Here is an 18,394-nt window from a genome sequence, read left to right on the forward strand (position 1 = left end):
CAAAACACTCTGATTGAAGTGAAATATCACCACGAGCATGTCTAATGTCTGTCTGAGATTCTAAAGACTGACAACAAAAATATCATGTTGTGACTCAACCACAAAATCACTCTGATGTCTAATGTAGACTAGAATAACCTAGAAATATCACCACGAGCATGTCTAATGTAGACTAGAATAACCTAAAAATATCACCACGAGCATGTCTAATGTAGACTAGAATAACCTAAAAATATCACCACGAGCATGTCTAATGTAGACTAGAATAACCTAAAAATATCACCACGAGCATGTCTAATGTAGACTAGAATAACCTAAAATATCACCACGAGCATGTCTAATGTAGACTAGACTAACCTAAAAATATCACCACGAGCATGTCTAATGTAGACTAGACTAACCTAAAAATATCACCACGAGCATGTCTAATGTAGACTAGAATAACCTAAAAATATCACCACGAGCATGTCTAATGTAGACTAGCTTTGAATGAGCTAAAAAAGAAATACCGGAACTAAAATGTGAAATCTGAACCTAGCTGAAGAACAGGAAATCAAAAATCGTTAGAAATAACTTTATTTATTTTTTGTAAAATTATTTAAAACGCAATATATTCATTTACAAAAAGCCCTCTTCAAATAAAGAAACAATAACCGAAAGTTTAACAATGTTGCAATGAAATACTGCATGAAATACTGCATGAAATACTGCATGAAATACTGCATGAAATACTGCATGAAATACTGCATGAAATACTGCATGAAATACTACATGAAATACTACATGAAATACTGCATGAAATACTGCATGAAATACTGCATGAAATACTGCATGAAATACTGCATGAAATACTGCATGAAATACTGCATGAAATACTACATGAAATACTGCATGAAATACTGCATGAAATACTGCATGAAATACTGCATGAAATACTGCATGAAATACTGCATGAAATACTGCATGAAATACTGCATGAAATACTACATGAAATACTACATGAAATACTGCATGAAATACTGCATGAAATACTACATGAAATACTACATGAAATACTGCATGAAATACTGCATGAAATACTGCATGAAATACTGCATGAAATACTGCATGAAATACTGCATGAAATAATGCTTTTGTTTTGCCTGCTTGATTTAAGTGCAGAGCAACTGTTGTGTTTGTTTTATTCCTAACTTTAAAAAAAAAAACGTTTTCTTTTAACCAAATGTAGTTTTTACCTTTTTATCAACGTGGTTCTTAATTAAAGAGGTATTCTGGGATTCAAACAACGAGAAAGTGGTCAACCGGCTATACATTATTCATGTAAATGTCCTAAAATGGATATCCTAAATCCCAGATTCCCCTGTTTTTATGTGTGGTGACAGAAATTAAAATATAAACAAGTGTTTTGATGTAAATAATTACAATTAAAACCTTTAAAAACAAACAAAAATTTAAAAACAAAGTCTCCTAGTGTCCTAACATTGCAGACCTCATAAATTCACATTGTACAGAAACAATAATCCTAGTCTTTCATTTTGTAAAATATATATTGCATTAGAAAGATTTGGAACATGGTGGTCTTCCTATACGTATGTTTGTGACCCAGTGCAAATTAAACAGTTTTTCATCAAAATAATTCAATAAAAATCTACACAAATAAAACCAACAACATGAAATTAGGAATTGTGTTTTTTTTTTAAATGGCAATAAACAAAAAAAATGAAAAAGTTTATCATTATAAATGTTCTGCCTGTCTGGACAGTAAAAGAAGTGCTCAGTAGTCTTTAGTGTTCTGTAGTGGTCTGCAGTGGTCTGTTGTAGACCATAATGCATTGTAGTAATCCTACCCTGAAAGTCCTTAAAGGTCAAACTGTAGACCAGGGTCAAGTACACCAATCCAATGCTTTCAAAAATGTATTTTATTTTTACATTTTCGTTTTAGGTGTACTTGCCTTAATTTAGTGTTTGCACTTCTGTGGCCTATTCCATAGTGCAAATTACACCAAGTCCCACTCCGGTATTACAGTATGTTTAACATACTGTATTTGACCAACAGGTCTTGTAGGCTGCCCTAAGACCATACTAGACTCTGGCACACAGCCAATGACTAGCAGCAGTCAGGAAGGTGTCTACCCAGTAATACAGGTACCGTAGTAGACAGCACTACTAGCATCGGCGAGAGCAGAGATGAGAGGACTACTCTGGCTCTCCTCACAGATCCTCCCTAGTGGTTTAGAGAGGGGTGCGTTGGTATACCCCTCCAGAGCTTTCGACACGGGGACACTACCATACCCCTCCATGGATTTAGAAACGGGAATGAGGTTACTCCCATACCCCTCCATACGAGTCCGGTTAGCACTGAGGTACTGGTCGAACTCATTGCGGTCCACTTCTGTCCAGAACTCAACTGACGTCAGGCCTACGTGGTTGGACCCAGTCTGATCTACGGAGTCCAGGGCCTGAGGTTTAGGGTTGGAGGTGGGGACCAGCGAGGAAGAGGAGGACTCGGGAGGGGGAGAGAGCTGCCCCAGGTGAGAGGCCTGGGGGGTGTCTGGTCCAGCGTTATTGTACGGGTAACTATAGTAACCAGAGGACACAGAGGAACTGCTGGTGGACTGGAGGGGATTGACTGGCTCAGACAGGCTTATAGAGGAGCCCTGGGGGTAAGAGTAAGGACTGGGAGAGTTCGTAGCCTCTGGCACCTGGTTGAGGCCTTTCTCCTGGGGAGGACGACAGAGCAGGGAGCCCCTCTGGTTTAGATGGTGATTATGACCCCTTTGCCCCTGACCCTGACTATGACTCTGACTTTGACCCCCACTATGACCCTGACTTTGCCCCTGACCCTGACTATGACCCTGACTTTGACCCTGACTATGACCCTGACTTTGACCCTGACTATGACCCTGACTTTGCCCGTGACCCTGACTATGACCCTGACTATGCCCCTGACCCTGACCATGACCCTGACTATGACCATGACCCTGACCCTGACTATGACCCTGACCCTGACCCTGACCATGACCCTGACCCTGACTATGACCCTGACCCTGACCATGACCATGACCCTGACTATGCCCCTGACTATGACCCTGACCCTGACCCTGACCCTGACCCTGACCCTGACCCTGACCCTGACTATGCCCCTGACTATGCCCCTGACCCTGACCCTGACTATGACCCTGACCCTGACCATGACCCTGACTATGACCCTGACTTTGCCCCTGACTGTGGCTGTGAGGATGGCTGTGGGCGTCATGGTGATGGCTGTGGGCGTCATGGTGATGGCTGTTATAGTGGTGGTGATGGGGGTAGTTACTCCAGGTTCCATGTAGCTCCACGTCCTCCTGCATGTGAGGGGGAAAGAACACCCCTCCGTCCCCACCCCCCTCCTCCATCACATCCAGAGGGGACATCTCCGGTGTGGGCAGTCCGTAGCTCAGTGTGTCCCCAGTGTGGAGGTCCCTGAAGTGGCCTAGTGGAGGCAGAAGGTGGTGGTGCGGATGAGGATGTCCATAACCGTTCAGAGGGTGTCCGTAGCCCTCCCCTACCCCAGGAACCCCTGACCCTCCCTGGGCTAGGCTGTGGAGCAGTAACCCCGGTTCCACCCGTTTCAGCTTTTTGGCCTGTTTCTTGCGACGGGGGCGGTACTTGTAGTTGGGGTGGTCCGTCAGGTGCTGGAGGCGGAGTCTCTCGGCTTCCTCAACGAAGGGACGCTTGTCCAGAGTAGTCAGAGCCTTCCATGACTGGCCTAAAGAAAATAACACACACACATATATATATATATACATTGTTGTCAGCAATACAATTATTACCAGCAGCAGCACAATCAGCATCATAATCATTATCATTATCAGCATTACCAATGTTATCAACATGATTGGCAACGTACATTTAGCTAATATCAGTTGTGTACATCCAACCATAAACTGGGTGGTTCGAGCCCTGAATGCTGATTGGCTGACAGCTGTGGTATATCAGACCGTATACCACAGGTATGACAAAACATGTATTTTACTGCTCTAATTACATTGGTAACCAGTTTATTAAGGCAATAAGGCACCTCAGGGGGTTTGTGGTACTTGGCCAATATACCACGGCTAAGGGCAGTGTCCAGGCTCCGCTTTGCGTCGTGCCTAAGAACAGTCCTTAGCCGTGATATATTGGCCATATACCACATCCCCCTCGTGTATAAATTGCAAAAACATAATCTGTGCAACTCTAAAACTTATTCTGGGTTGAGTATTTCTTTTATTTTTTTTTTTAAATATTAATATTATACTAAGTGATGCTGTTGCATGATAAAAGCCAAACTTAACTCAAAAAATCAACTTCTTTACTCTCAGGGAAAAACTATGCATATTTTTTAAGCAGTACTGCGCATATTGAGCAATGAACCCATTTTACATGTGGTTTTGGCTTGAGCAAGATGTAGTACCAACAGTAACTAAAGTCCTACCAACAATTAGAGTTGATTTCACTGATTCATTGTGGGTTTGTGGACATTCACAACCCCATAAACCGTCCTAAGAACACCACAGAAAAACATGCTTTAATATTTCACACAGTCATGAGTCTAAAAAAAACATCCTGAATACTGTGTGTGTGTGTGTGTGTGTGTGTGTGTGTGTGTGTGTGTGTGTGTGTGTGTGTGTGTGTGTGTGTGTGTGTGTGTGTGTGTGTGTGTGTGTGTGTGTGTGTGTGTGTGTGTGTGTGTGTGTGTGTGTGCGCGTGCGTGCGTGCGTGTGTGTGTGTCATATCTTACCCAACATCTTGCTGAGGACAGCATTGTGGAGGTCTGGGTTCTGAACGGCCAGTCGTTTCCTCTCGTCTTTAGCCCAAACCATGAAGGCGTTCATTGGCCGACGGATCCTCGACTCACCCCCTGCTTTCCCCTCAACGCTGCCCTGGGAAGGTGCTTCTGGGTGGGTCGAGTCAGGGCTTCCTGCCCCTGTCCCTGGTTCAGCTCCGGCCCCTATCCTGGCCTCTGTGCGGCCCCCAGCAGAGCCACGATCTCCAGATCCTCCATAAAGGGGGGTCTGGTCGAAGGGTCCTAGCTCACGATCAGAGCCTGGGCTGGGGGAAGAGACCCATGGATGCCCCCCGGCTCCGTCCCGGCCTGGTGGAGAACTGGCCTCACGACAGTAACTAGACTCAGATATATTCATTCCAGCTTAAACAAACTCCTGTTTAGTTGTTGTTGTTGTTGTTGTTGTTGTGTTAACTTCTGTCTGTGTTCTTTTGTGTTTCTCGACACAGACAACGAGGAAAAGGCTAAAGGTTTTAAAAAGCAACAGTGTTCAGAGAAACTGAAAGAGACGGAGGTAAGACAAGCAGAATGCCCAAAGCAAAGCATTGACCTCTGAAGGGTGTGAGATGGTTCAGTAGAAACCGAGAAGTCCCAAAGGTTCCGCGACTCTTTCTCTCCTTCTCTCTCTCTCTCTCTCTCTCTCTCTCTCTCTCTCTCTCTCTCTCTCTCTCTCTCTCTCTCTCTCTTTCTCTCCTTCTCTCTCTCTTTCTCTCCTTCTCTCTCTCTCTCTCTCTCTCTCTCTTTCTCTCCTTTCTCTCTCTCTTTTCTCTCCTTCTCTCTCTCTTTCTCTCTCCTTCTCTCTCTCTTTCTCTCTCCTTCTCTCTCTCTTTCTCTCCTTCTCTCTCTCTTTCTCTCTCCTTCTCTCACTCTTTCTCTCTGTTTCTCTCTCGGTTTTTCAGAACCTCTTGTAAAAGAGCGTGGTGTGTGTGTTTCTCCTCTGCTATCCTCCAGGACTGGACAGTTTGAAAGTTGTGGTGAGGCTTGATAAACCCGTGGTGTAAATATATACCCAGCCTAAACCAATCAGACGCCAGGGAGACTAGCAAGGCGAGCGGGAGGGGTCGGCAGTGGGAGAGTCCCCCCCTCCCCTCCCCTCCCCCTTGTCCTATCCGCTCGCTCACAGAGAGATGTAATCTGAGAGGGCCATTGTTTCTGCTCACACACACACACACACACACACACACACACACACACACACACACACACACACACACACACACACACACACACACACACACACACACACACACACACACACACACACACACACACACACACACACACACACACACACACACACACACACACACAGCTTTCCCCAGCCACGCTGTGTGTCTCTGTCTCTCCCTACCTTCCTCTGCCTCCCGCCTCCTTCACCCGGAGTCCCTATCCAACCCCCCTCCTCCCATCATCTGAGGCTGTGGCTGTGGTGAAAGGAGACCACACTCAAAGCCTTGCTCGTCAGCGGTGCAGCTCTCTCTCTCTCTCTCTCTCTCTCTCTCTCTCTCTCTCTCTCTCTCTCTCTCTCTCTCTCTCTCTCTCTCTCTCTCTATGTCTCTCTCTCTCTATGTCTCTCTCTCTCTCTCTCTCTCTCTCTTAGACTTTCTTTTAGAGGCAGAAAACAGAGAAGAGAGCTGCACAGAGAAATATGCTAAAACACACAAGATAGGGCACTAGCACCCAAAAGTAGTCACAAACATGAGGCAACACTCGAATCCCTCAACATGGTCTCATTAGAACAAGTCAAAACTTGTTGACAAATGTAAAAGAGTGGGAAAGGGATTATCCTGGGGCTTTAAAAACCTGTTAGGGATGATGCGAATTTTCACAGCTTTTTTGTTAAAAATCGCGCAACATTTCAAAGTCCTGCTACTCATGCCAGGAATATAGTATATGCATATGATAAGTATGTGTGTATAGAAAACACTCTGACGTCTCTAAAACTGGTTAAATCGTGTCTGTGGCTATAACACAACGTGTTTAGGAGTAAAAATCCCTGGGAAAACTGTTAGCCAAAAACACACAAAAAATATTCATCCGCCAGTCAATGTTTAAGGCGAGAGAAAATAGATGAGGATCCGATTATAATTTCCACTGATTGATGTTCCTGCACAGGAACTCAATTCCCTAAGAGGATGTTTTCCTCCTGGGTCCCTTATCTCCAGGAGGTTAAAGGGCAAACCTAACAGAGAAGACTTTAACATGTTATACAAGGTAAGATGGGAACTCTTTCTCCTTTATCTCCAGGAGGTAACGGGCAAACCTAACAGAGAAGACTTTAACATGTTATACAAGGTAAGATGGGAACTCTTTCTCCGAGGACACCACTTGTTTCTTAGAACTTGGTGATGGTTATTTTACAACCTTCCCACAACCGTCCCACAACATTCTAGGAATGGTGCAGGATAGTTTGCTAGGTTTTGGAACATCCTCAGCACATTTTAAGAAATTTCACAACAAACAAAAAAGTATCTCTACTTGCACATTCATCTTCTGCACATATATCATGCCAGTGTTTAATTGCTATATTGTAATTACTTCACCACCATGGTCTATTTATTGCCTTAACTCCCTTATCTTACCTCATTTGCACTCACTGTATATAGACTTTTCTATTGTATTATTGACTGTATGTTTGTTTTACTCCATGTGTAACTCTGTGTTGTTGTATGTGTCGAACTGCTATGCTTTATCTTGGCTCGGTCGCAATTGTAAATGAGAACTTGTTCTCAACTAGCCAACCTGGTTAAATAAAGATGAAATATATATTTTTTTTAATTAAATAAATAAATAAAAAAGACAGGGAAATTTTACTGGGATTAAATGTCAGGTATTGTGAAAAACTGAGTTTAAATGTATTTGGCTATGGTGTATATAAACTTCAGACTTCAACTTTATATACATCACTACCATATACTATATATATATACATACATATTAAATGTTGTGTTGATTGAATTCAACCTACCTTGGTGCTGCAATCAATGTCTCTCTTTCACGTACACTGTCCTCAAGCAACAACTTGACAATCAATGTCTCTCTTTCACGTACCCTGTCCTCAAGCAACAACTTGACAATCAATGTCTCTCTTTCACGTACCCTGTCCTCAAGCAACAACTTGACAATCAATGTCTCTCTTTCACGTACCCTGTCCTCAAGCAACAACTTGACAATCAATGTCTCTCTTTCACGTACCCTGTCCTCAAGCAACAACTTGACAATCAATGTCTCTCTTTCACGTACCCTGTCCTCAAGCAACAACTTGACAATCAATGTCTCTCTTTCACGTACCCTGTCCTCAAGCAACAACTTGACAATCAATGTCTCTCTTTCACGTACCCTGTCCTCAAGCAACAACTTGACAATCAATGTCTGTCCTCAAGCAACAACTTGACAATCAATGTCTCTCTTTCACGTACCCTGTCCTCAAGCAACAACTTGACAATCAATGTCTCTCTTTCACGTCCTGTCCTCAAGCAACAACTTGACAATCAATGTCTCTCTTTCACGTACCCTGTCCTCAAGCAACAACTTGACAATCAATGTCTCTCTTTCACGTACCCTGTCCTCAAGCAACAACTTGACAATCAATGTCTCTCTTTCACGACAATCCTCTCTGTCCTCAAGCAACAACTTGACAATCAATGTCTCTCTTTCACGCAACAACTTGACCCTGTCCTCAAGCAACAACTTGACAATCAATGTCTCTCTTTCACGTACCCTGTCCTCAAGCAACAACTTGACAATCAATGTCTCTCTTTCACGTACCCTGTCCTCAAGCAACAACTTGACAATCAATGTCTCTCTTTCACGTACCCTGTCCTCAAGCAACAACTTGACAATCAATGTCTCTCTTTCACGTACCCTGTCCTCAAGCAACAACTTGACAATCAATGTCTCTCTTTCACGTACCCTGTCCTCAAGCAACAACTTGACAATCAATGTCTCTCTTTCACGTACCCTGTCCTCAAGCAACAACTTGACAATCAATGTCTCTCTTTCACAACTTGACAATCAATGTCTGTCCTCAAGCAACAACTTGACAATCAATGTCTCTCTTTCACGTACCCTGTCCTCAAGCAACAACTTGACAATCAATGTCTCTCTTTCACGTACCCTGTCCTCAAGCAACAACTTGACAATCAATGTCTCTCTTTCACGTACCCTGTCCTCAAGCAACAACTTGACAATCAATGTCTCTCTTTCACGTACCCTGTCCTCAAGCAACAACTTGACAATCAATGTCTCTCTTTCACGTACCCTGTCCTCAAGCAACAACTTGACAATCAATGTCTCTCTCTCACGTACCCTGTCCTCAAGCAACAACTTGACAATCAATGTCTCTCTTTCACGTACCCTGTCCTCAAGCAACAACTTGACAATCAATGTCTCTCTCTCACGTACCCTGTCCTCAAGCAACAACTTGACAATCAATGTCTCTCTTTCACGTACCCTGTCCTCAAGCAACAACTTGACAATCAATGTCTCTCTTCACGTACCCTGTCCTCAAGCAACAACTTGACAATCAATGTCTCTCTTTCACGTACCCTGTCCTCAAGCAACAACTTGACAATCAATGTCTCTCTTTCACGTACCCTGTCCTCAAGCAACAACTTGACAATCAATGTCTCTCTTTCACGTCACCCTGTCCTCAAGCAACAACTTGACAATCAATGTCTCTCTCTCACGTACCCTGTCCTCAAGCAACAACTTGACAATCAATGTCTCTCTCTCACGTACCCTGTCCTCAAGCAACAACTTGACAATCAATGTCTCTCTTTCACGTGCCCTGTCCTCAAGCAACAACTTGACAATCAATGTCTCTCTTTCACGTACCCTGTCCTCAAGCAACAACTTGACAATCAATGTCTCTCTTTCACGTACCCTGTCCTCAAGCAACAACTTGACAATCAATGTCTCTCTTTCACGTACCCTGTCCTCAAGCAACAACTTGACAATCAATGTCTCTCTTTCACGTACCCTGTCCTCAAACAACTTGACAATCAATGTCTCTCTTTCACGTACCCTGTCCTCAAGCAACAACTTGACAATCAATGTCTCTCTTTCACGTACCCTGTCCTCAAGCAACAACTTGACAATCAATGTCTCTTTTCACGTACCCTGTCCTCAAGCAACAACTTGACAATCAATGTCTCTCTTTCACGTACCTGTCCTCAAGCAACAACTTGACAATCAATGTCTCTCTTTCACGTACCCTGTCCTCGAGCAACAACTTGACAATCAATGTCTCTCTTTCACGTACCCTGTCCTCGAGCAACAACTTGACAATCAATGTCTCTCTTCACGTACCCTGTCCTCGAGCAACAACTTGACAATCAATGTCTCTCTTTCACGTACCCTGTCCTCGAGCAACAACTTGACAATCAATGTCTCTCTTTCACGTACCCTGTCCTCAAGCAACAACTTGACAATCAATGTCTCTCTTTCACGTACCCTGTCCTCAAGCAACAACTTGACAATCAATGTCTCTCTTTCACGTACCCTGTCCTCAAGCAACAACTTGACAATCAATGTCTCTCTTCCTCTTGTCACGTACCCTGTCCTCAAGCAACAACTTGACAATCAATGTCTCTCTTCACGTACCCTGTCCTCAAGCAACAACTTGACAATCAATGTCTCTCTTTCACGTACCCTGTCCTCAAGCAACAACTTGACAATCAATGTCTCTCTTTCACGTACCCTGTCCTCAAGCAACAACTTGACAATCAATGTCTCTCTTTCACGTACCCTGTCCTCAAGCAACAACTTGACAATCAATGTCTCTCTTTCACGTACCCTGTCCTCAAGCAACAACTTGACAATCAATGTCTCTCTTTCACGTACCCTGTCCTCAAGCAACAACTTGACAATCAATGTCTCTCTTTCACGTACCCTGTCCTCAAGCAACAACTTGACAATCAATGTCTCTCTTTCACGCACCCTGTCCTCAAGCAACAACTTGACAATCAATGTCTCTCTTTCACGTACCCTGTCCTCAAGCAACAACTTGACAATCAATGTCTCTCTTTCACGACAATCAATGTCCCTGTCCTCAAGCAACAACTTGACAATCAATGTCTCTCTTTCACGTACCCTGTCCTCAAGCAACAACTTGACAATCAATGTCTCTCTTTCACGTACCCTGTCCTCAAGCAACAACTTGACAATCAATGTCTCTCTTTCACGCACCCTGTCCTCAAGCAACAACTTGACAATCAATGTCTCTCTTTCACGTACCCTGTCCTCGAGCAACAACTTGACAATCAATGTCTCTCTTTCACGTACCCTGTCCTCAAGCAACAACTTGACAATCAATGTCTCTCTTTCACGTACCCTGTCCTCGAGCAACAACTTGACAATCAATGTCTCTCTTTCACGTACCCTGTCCTCGAGCAACAACTTGACAATCAATGTCTCTCTTTCACGTACCCTGTCCTCGAGCAACAACTTGACAATCAATGTCTCTCTTTCACGTACCCTGTCCTCGAGCAACAACTTGACAATCAATGTCTCTCTTTCACGTACCCTGTCCTCAAGCAACAACTTGACAATCAATGTCTCACGTACCCTGTCCTCAAGCAACAACTTGTCTGTCTCTTTCACGTACCCTGTCCTCAAGCAACAACTTGACAATCAATGTCTCTCTTTCACGTACCCTGTCCTCAAGCAACAACTTGACAATCAATGTCTCTCTTTCACGTACCCTGTCCTCAAGCAACAACTTGACAATCAATGTCTCTCTTTCACGTACCCTGTCCTCAAGCAACAACTTGACAATCAATGTCTCTCTTTCACGTACCCTGTCCTCAAGCAACAACTTGACAATCAATGTCTCTCTTTCACGTACCCTGTCCTCAAGCAACAACTTGACAATCAATGTCTCTCTTTCACGTACCCTGTCCTCAAGCAACAACTTGACAATCAATGTCTTTCTCTTCCTCAAGCAACAACTGACAATCAATGTCTCTCTTTCACGTGTCCTCAAGCAACAACTTGACAATCAATGTCTCTCTTTCACGTACCCTGTCCTCAAGCAACAACTTGACAATCAATGTCTCTCTTTCACGTACCCTGTCCTCAAGCAACAACTTGACAATCAATGTCTCTCTTCACGTACCCTGTCCTCAAGCAACAACTTGACAATCAATGTCTCTCTTTCACGTACCCTGTCCTCAAGCAACAACTTGACAATCAATGTCTCTCTTTCACGCACCCTGTCCTCAAGCAACAACTTGACAATCAATGTCTCTCTCTCACGCACCCTGTCCTCAAGCAACAACTTGACAATCAATGTCTCTCTTTCACGTACCCTGTCCTCAAGCAACAACTTGACAATCAATGTCTCTCTTTCACGTACCCTGTCCTCAAGCAACAACTTGACAATCAATGTCTCTCTTTCACGTACCCTGTCCTCAAGCAACAACTTGACAATCAATGTCTCTCTTTCACGTACCCTGTCCTCAAGCAACAACTTGACAATCAATGTCTCTCTTTCACGTACCCTGTCCTCAAGCAACAACTTGACAATCAATGTCTCTCTTTCACGTACCCTGTCCTCAAGCAACAACTTGACAATCAATGTCTCTCTTTCACGTACCCTGTCCTCAAGCAACAACTTGACAATCAATGTCTCTCTTTTCACGCACCCTGTCCTCAAGCAACAACTTGACAATCAATGTCTCTCTTTCACGTACCCTGTCCTCAAGCAACAACTTGACAATCAATGTCTCTCTTTCACGCACCCTGTCCTCAAGCAACAACTTGACAATCAATGTCTCTCTTTCACGTACCCTGTCCTCAAGCAACAACTTGACAATCAATGTCTCTCTTTCACGTACCCTGTCCTCAAGCAACAACTTGACAATCAATGTCTCTCTTTCACGTACAACAACTGTCCTCAAGCAACAACTTGACAATCAATGTCTCAATGTCTCACTTACCCTGTCCTCAAGCAACAACTTGACAATCAATGTCTCTCTTTCACGTACCCTGTCCTCAAGCAACAACTTGACAATCAATGTCTCTCTTTCACGTACCCTGTCCTCAAGCAACAACTTGACAATCAATGTCTCTCTTTCACGTACCCTGTCCTCAAGCAACAACTTGACAATCAATGTCTCTCTTTCACGTACCCTGTCCTCAAGCAACAACTTGACAATCAATGTCTCTCTTTCACGTACCCTGTCCTCAAGCAACAACTTGACAATCAATGTCTCTCTTCCTCACGTACAATCAATGTCTCTGTCCTCAAGCAACAACTTGACAATCAATGTCTCTCTTTCACGTACCCTGTCCTCAAGCAACAACTTGACAATCAATGTCTCTCTTTCACGTACCCTGTCCTCAAGCAACAACTTGACAATCAATGTCTCTCTTTCACGTACCCTGTCCTCAAGCAACAACTTGACAATCAATGTCTCTCTTTCACGTACCCTGTCCTCGAGCAACAACTTGACAATCAATGTCTCTCTTTCACGTACCCTGTCCTCGAGCAACAACTTGACAATCAATGTCTCTCTTTCACGTACCCTGTCCTCGAGCAACAACTTGACAATCAATGTCTCTCTTTCACGCACCCTGTCCTCGAGCAACAACTTGACAATCAATGTCTCTCTTTCACGTACCCTGTCCTCGAGCAACAACTTGACAATCAATGTCTCTCTTTCACGTACCCTGTCCTCGAGCAACAACTTGACAATCAATGTCTCTCTTCACGTACCCTGTCCTCGAGCAACAACTTGACAATCAATGTCTCTCTTTCACGTACCCTGTCCTCAAGCAACAACTTGACAATCATTGTCTCTCTTTCACGTACCCTGTCCTCAAGCAACAAATTGACAATCAATGTCTCTCTCTCACGTACCCTGTCCTCAAGCAACAACTTGACAATCAATGTCTCTCTTTCTTTCAAGCAACAACTTGACAATCAATGTCTCTCTTTCACCCTGTCCTCAAGCAACAACTTGACAATCAATGTCTCTCTTTCACGTACCCTGTCCTCAAGCAACAACTTGACAATCAATGTCTCTCTTTCACGTACCCTGTCCTCAAGCAACAACTTGACAATCAATGTCTCTCTTTCACGTACCCTGTCCTCAAGCAACAACTTGACAATCAATGTCTCTCTTTCACGTACCCTGTCCTCAAGCAACAACTTGACAATCAATGTCTCTCTTTCACGTACCCTGTCCTCAAGCAACAACTTGACAATCAATGTCTCTCTTTCACGTACCCTGTCCTCAAGCAACAACTTGACAATCAATGTCTCTCTTTCACGTACCCTGTCCTCAAGCAACAACTTGACAATCAATGTCTCTCTTTCACGTACCCTGTCCTCAAGCAACAACTTGACAATCAATGTCTCTCTTTCACGTACCCTGTCCTCAAGCAACAACTTGACAATCAATGTCTCTCTTTCACGTACCCTGTCCTCAAGCAACAACTTGACAATCAATGTCTCTCTTTCACGTACCCTGTCCTCAAGCAACAACTTGACAATCAATGTCTCTCTTTCACGTACCCTGTCCTCAAGCAACAACTTGACAATCAATGTCTCTCTTTCACGTACCCTGTCCTCAAGCAACAACTTGACAATCAATGTCTCTCTTTCACGTACCCTGTCCTCAAGCAACAACTTGACAATCAATGTCTCTCTTTCACGTACCCTGTCCTCAAGCAACAACTTGACAATCAATGTCTCTCTTTCACGTACCCTGTCCTCAAGCAACAACTTGACAATCAATGTCTCTCACTCACGTACCCTGTCCTCAAGCAACAACTTGACAATCAATGTCTCTCTTTCACGTACCCTGTCCTCAAGCAACAACTTGACAATCAATGTCTCTCTCTCACGTACCCTGTCCTCAAGCAACAACTTGACATGCGTTAGCAGCCTTTAGACATCAGTCAAAAAAATTGATGACAGACAATGTTGTGATTTTTGATCAATAAAAACATTTGAATTTAACATTATGTCCTCCGATGCGTTTCTTCATCACCAACATGAAAGACAGGTTGAAGCAGAGTGATACTGTGTTTGTTTCTCTCCCAGGTTGTTACAGTGTCAAAAGATAATTCCCAGTCGTCCCAACAGCAGTTGGCCGTTTGGATGTGTTGCAAATTATTCAGTAAAGTCTTTCACTTTCACTTTTTAGACCCGTTTCCCATTTCTGTTGAGCGATTAGAGTCCCGTTTCCCATTTCTGTTGAGCGATTACAGTCCCGTTTCCCATTTCTGTTGAGCGATTAGAGTCCCGTTTCCCATTTCTGTTGAGCGATTACAGTCCCGTTTCCCATTTCTGTTGAGCGATTACAGTCCCGTTTCCCATTTCTGTTGAGCGATTACAGTCCCGTTTCCCATTTCTGTTGAGCGATTACAGTCCCGTTTCCCATTTCTGTTGAGCGATTACAGTCCCGTTTCCCATTTCTGTTGAGCGATTACAGTCCCGTTTCCCATTTCTGTTGAGCGATTACAGTCCCGTTTCCCATTTCTGTTGAGCGATTACAGTCCCGTTTCCCATTTCTGTTGAGCGAGTCCCGTTTCCCATTTCTGTTGAGCGATTACAGTCCCGTTTCCCATTTCTGTTGAGCGATTACAGACCCGTTATTTCTGTTGTCCCGTTTCCCATTTCTGTTGAGCGACAGACCGTTACAGTCCCGTTTCCCATTTCTGTTGAGCGATTACAGTCCCATTTCCCATTTCTGTTGAGCGATCACAGTCCCATTTCCCATTTCTGTTGAGCGATTACAGTCCCGTTTCCCATTTCTGTTGAGTGATTACAGTCCCGTTTCCCATTTCTGTTGAGCGATTACAGTCCCAATTCCCAATGCATTTCTGTTGAGCGATTACAGTCCCGTTTCCCAATGCATTTCTGTTGAGCGATTACAGTCCCGTTTCCCATTTCTGTTGAGCGATTACAGTCCCATTTCCCAATGCATTTCTGTTGAGCGATTAAAGTCCCGTTTCCCATTTCTGTTGAGCGATTACAGTCCCATTTCCCATTTCTGTTGAGCGATTACAGTCCCGTTTCCCATTTCTGTTGAGCGATTACAGTCCCGTTTCCCATTTCTGTTGAGCGAATCTTGCGTACAGAAAGTATTCATACCACTTGACTTGTTTTTGTTTTAAAGTCCCCATTGGCCTCATGGTGAAAATCCCTGAGCAGTTTCCTTCTTCTCCGGTAACTGAGTTGTCTGTATGTTTGTAGTTGTATTTATGCTAGTAGGAAGTATGTCTGTATGTTTGTAGTGACTGGTTGTATTTTTTTTGTGTGTGTCGTTTTATTTTTATTTCCAGCTTGTAACGGCAAAACTGAGGGGGGAGGAGACTGTACCAGCCAAGAGTAGAAAGGAGAAAAGGGATGGTTGGAAAGTCAATCTGGTTTGTATAGAAGGGATACGGTTTTTGTCACAAATGTACTTTTCGTGGTTAGAATAATGAACGTGAAAAAGTAAGGATAATTAATGTAGCAGGTTAGAAGGAGAAGGTTAAGGTTAGTAAAGAAGAGTTAGGGTGAGCTAAAACGCACACAAAAATAGTAAAAGTCTATACTTTTGACATCAATTTAACTCCATGGTGAAATGTGTACATTTTTCTGTACTGATTGTTTGACTGTTGGATCACTTCGCCTGTTTATTCTGAGTGAAACAACAACAACAACAAATCCACTGGTGTAAACATTTTTAGTAAAAAAAAAAAAATGTTTTATTGTGAATTTGAATAGAAACGTCTTGGGCTTATTTTGTGCGAGATTGAGCCTCTTCCTTCTCCACCTTAGTCCTGCTTCCAAACAAAGTCTTTCAAGATACATTTGCCATCCGGTTGGTATTGTCATCGGAACAACTTAGTCCTTTCTTTTTTAACAGACTAAAGGTGATTTATCTATTTTAGAAGCATTCTGTACAAATAGATATCAAGTATTTCTCCATTTACCACCGTAACGCTACTCTGACACTTTGTGTGAAATAACGTTGGTGTTTAATTTGGTCACTATATACGATATCCAAAAGTGCCTGGTCATTTCTTATCAAGAAAAATGTATCAATGCCCCTGTCCATGTTTCAAATGTGTAATGAGATCGAGTCGATCTGGACATGGTGTTATTTGTGCCAGAAGGGCTAGAATCAAACCGAACACGGTAGGCCTATATAAGGCAGCAAACATAACCGCTAGACTCCATATATAAGGCAGCAAACATAACCTCTAGACTCCATATATAAGGCAGCAAACATAACCTCTAGACTCCATATATAAGGCAGCAAACATAACCGCTAGACTCCATATATAAGGCAGCAAACATAACCGCTAGACTCCATATATAAGGCAGCAAACATAACCGCTAGACTCCATATATAAGGCAGCAAACATAACCGCTAGACTCCATATATAAGGCAGCAAACATAACCGCTAGACTCCATATATAAGGCAGCAAACATAACCTCTAGACTCCATATATAAGGCAGCAAACATAACCGCTAGACTCCATATATAAGGCAGCAAACATAACCGCTAGACTCCATATATAAGGCAGTAACCATAACCGCTAGACTCCATATATAAGGCAGCAAACATAACCGCTAGACTCCATATATAAGGCAGTAACCATAACCGCTAGACTCCATATATAAGGCAGTAACCATAACCGCTAGACTCCATATATAAGGCAGTAACCATAACCGCTAGACTCCATATATAAGGCAGCAAACATAACCGCTAGACTCCATAAATAAGGCAGCAAACATAACCACTAGACTCCATATATAAGGCAGTAACCATAACCGCTAGACTCCATATATAAGACAGCAAACATAACCACTAGACTCCATATATAAGGCAGTAACCATAACCGCTAGACTCCATATATAAGGCAGCAAACATAACCTCTAGACCCCATATATAAGGCAGCAAACATAACCACTAGACTCCATATATAAGGCAGCAACCATAACACAGAAACTCCAGTCCTCAGGGGGCCTGATTTGATGTCACACTGTCTCTTCATCCCTAGCAAACACAGAGACTCCAGTCCTCAGGGGGCCTGATTTGATGTCACACTGTCTCTTCATCCCTAGCAAACACAGAAACTCCAGTCCTCAGGGGGCCTGATTTGATGTCACACTGTCTCTTCATCCCTAGCAAACACAGAAACTCCAGTCCTCAGGGGCCTGATTTGATGTCACACTGTCTCTTCATCCCTAGCAAACACAGAAACTCCAGTCCTCAGGGGGCCTGATTTGATGTCACACTGTCTCTTCATCCCTAGCAAACACAGAAACTCCAGTCCTCAGGGGGCCTGATTTGATGTCACACTGTCTCTTCATCCCTAGCAAACACAGAAACTCCAGTCCTCAGGGGGCCTGATTTGATGTCACACTGTCTCTTCATCCCTAGCAAACACAGAAACTCCAGTCCTCAGGGGGCCTGATTTGATGTCACACTGTCTCTTCATCCCTAGCAAACACAGAAACTCCAGTCCTCAGGGGGCCTGATTTGATGTCACACTGTCTCTTCATCCCTAGCAAACACAGAAACTCCAGTCCTCAGGGGGCCTGATTTGATGTCACACTGTCTCTTCATCCCTAGCAAACA

The 18,394-nt window shown here is 43.5% G+C and overlaps 1 protein-coding gene across 1 annotated transcript; it reads right to left on the reverse strand.

Moving 5' to 3' along the window:
- Nucleotides 1-560: 560 nt before the first annotated feature.
- LOC124018060 (transcription factor Sox-18A-like) lies at nt 561-5,504 on the reverse strand. The gene is made up of 3 exons (XM_046333325.1): nt 4,763-5,504; nt 3,114-3,748; nt 561-2,903 (listed from the first exon to the last, which is right to left on the reverse strand). Exons 1-3 carry the CDS (start codon nt 5,163-5,165, stop codon nt 2,130-2,132), a joined length of 1,812 nt encoding a protein of 603 aa, XP_046189281.1. The 5' UTR covers nt 5,166-5,504; the 3' UTR covers nt 561-2,129.
- Nucleotides 5,505-18,394: the final 12,890 nt, after the last annotated feature.

The sequence above is a fragment of the Oncorhynchus gorbuscha genome, linkage group LG03 (assembly GCF_021184085.1).
Source record: "Oncorhynchus gorbuscha isolate QuinsamMale2020 ecotype Even-year linkage group LG03, OgorEven_v1.0, whole genome shotgun sequence".
In the NCBI taxonomy this organism is placed as follows: Eukaryota; Metazoa; Chordata; class Actinopteri; order Salmoniformes; family Salmonidae; genus Oncorhynchus; species Oncorhynchus gorbuscha.

Coding starts and splice junctions, on each gene's coding strand:
- LOC124018060 (XM_046333325.1), bottom strand. CDS start 5,165: ATGAATATATCTGAGTCTAGTTACTGTCGTGAGGCCAGTTCTCCACCA. Junction 3,749..4,762: donor TGTCCTCAGCAAGATGTTGG/GTAAGATATGAC, acceptor TATTTTCTTTAG/GCCAGTCATGGAAGGCTCTG. Junction 2,904..3,113: donor AGGGTCAGGGTCAGGGTCAG/GGTCAGGGTCAG, acceptor GGGCAAAGTCAG/GGTCATAGTCAGGGTCAAAG.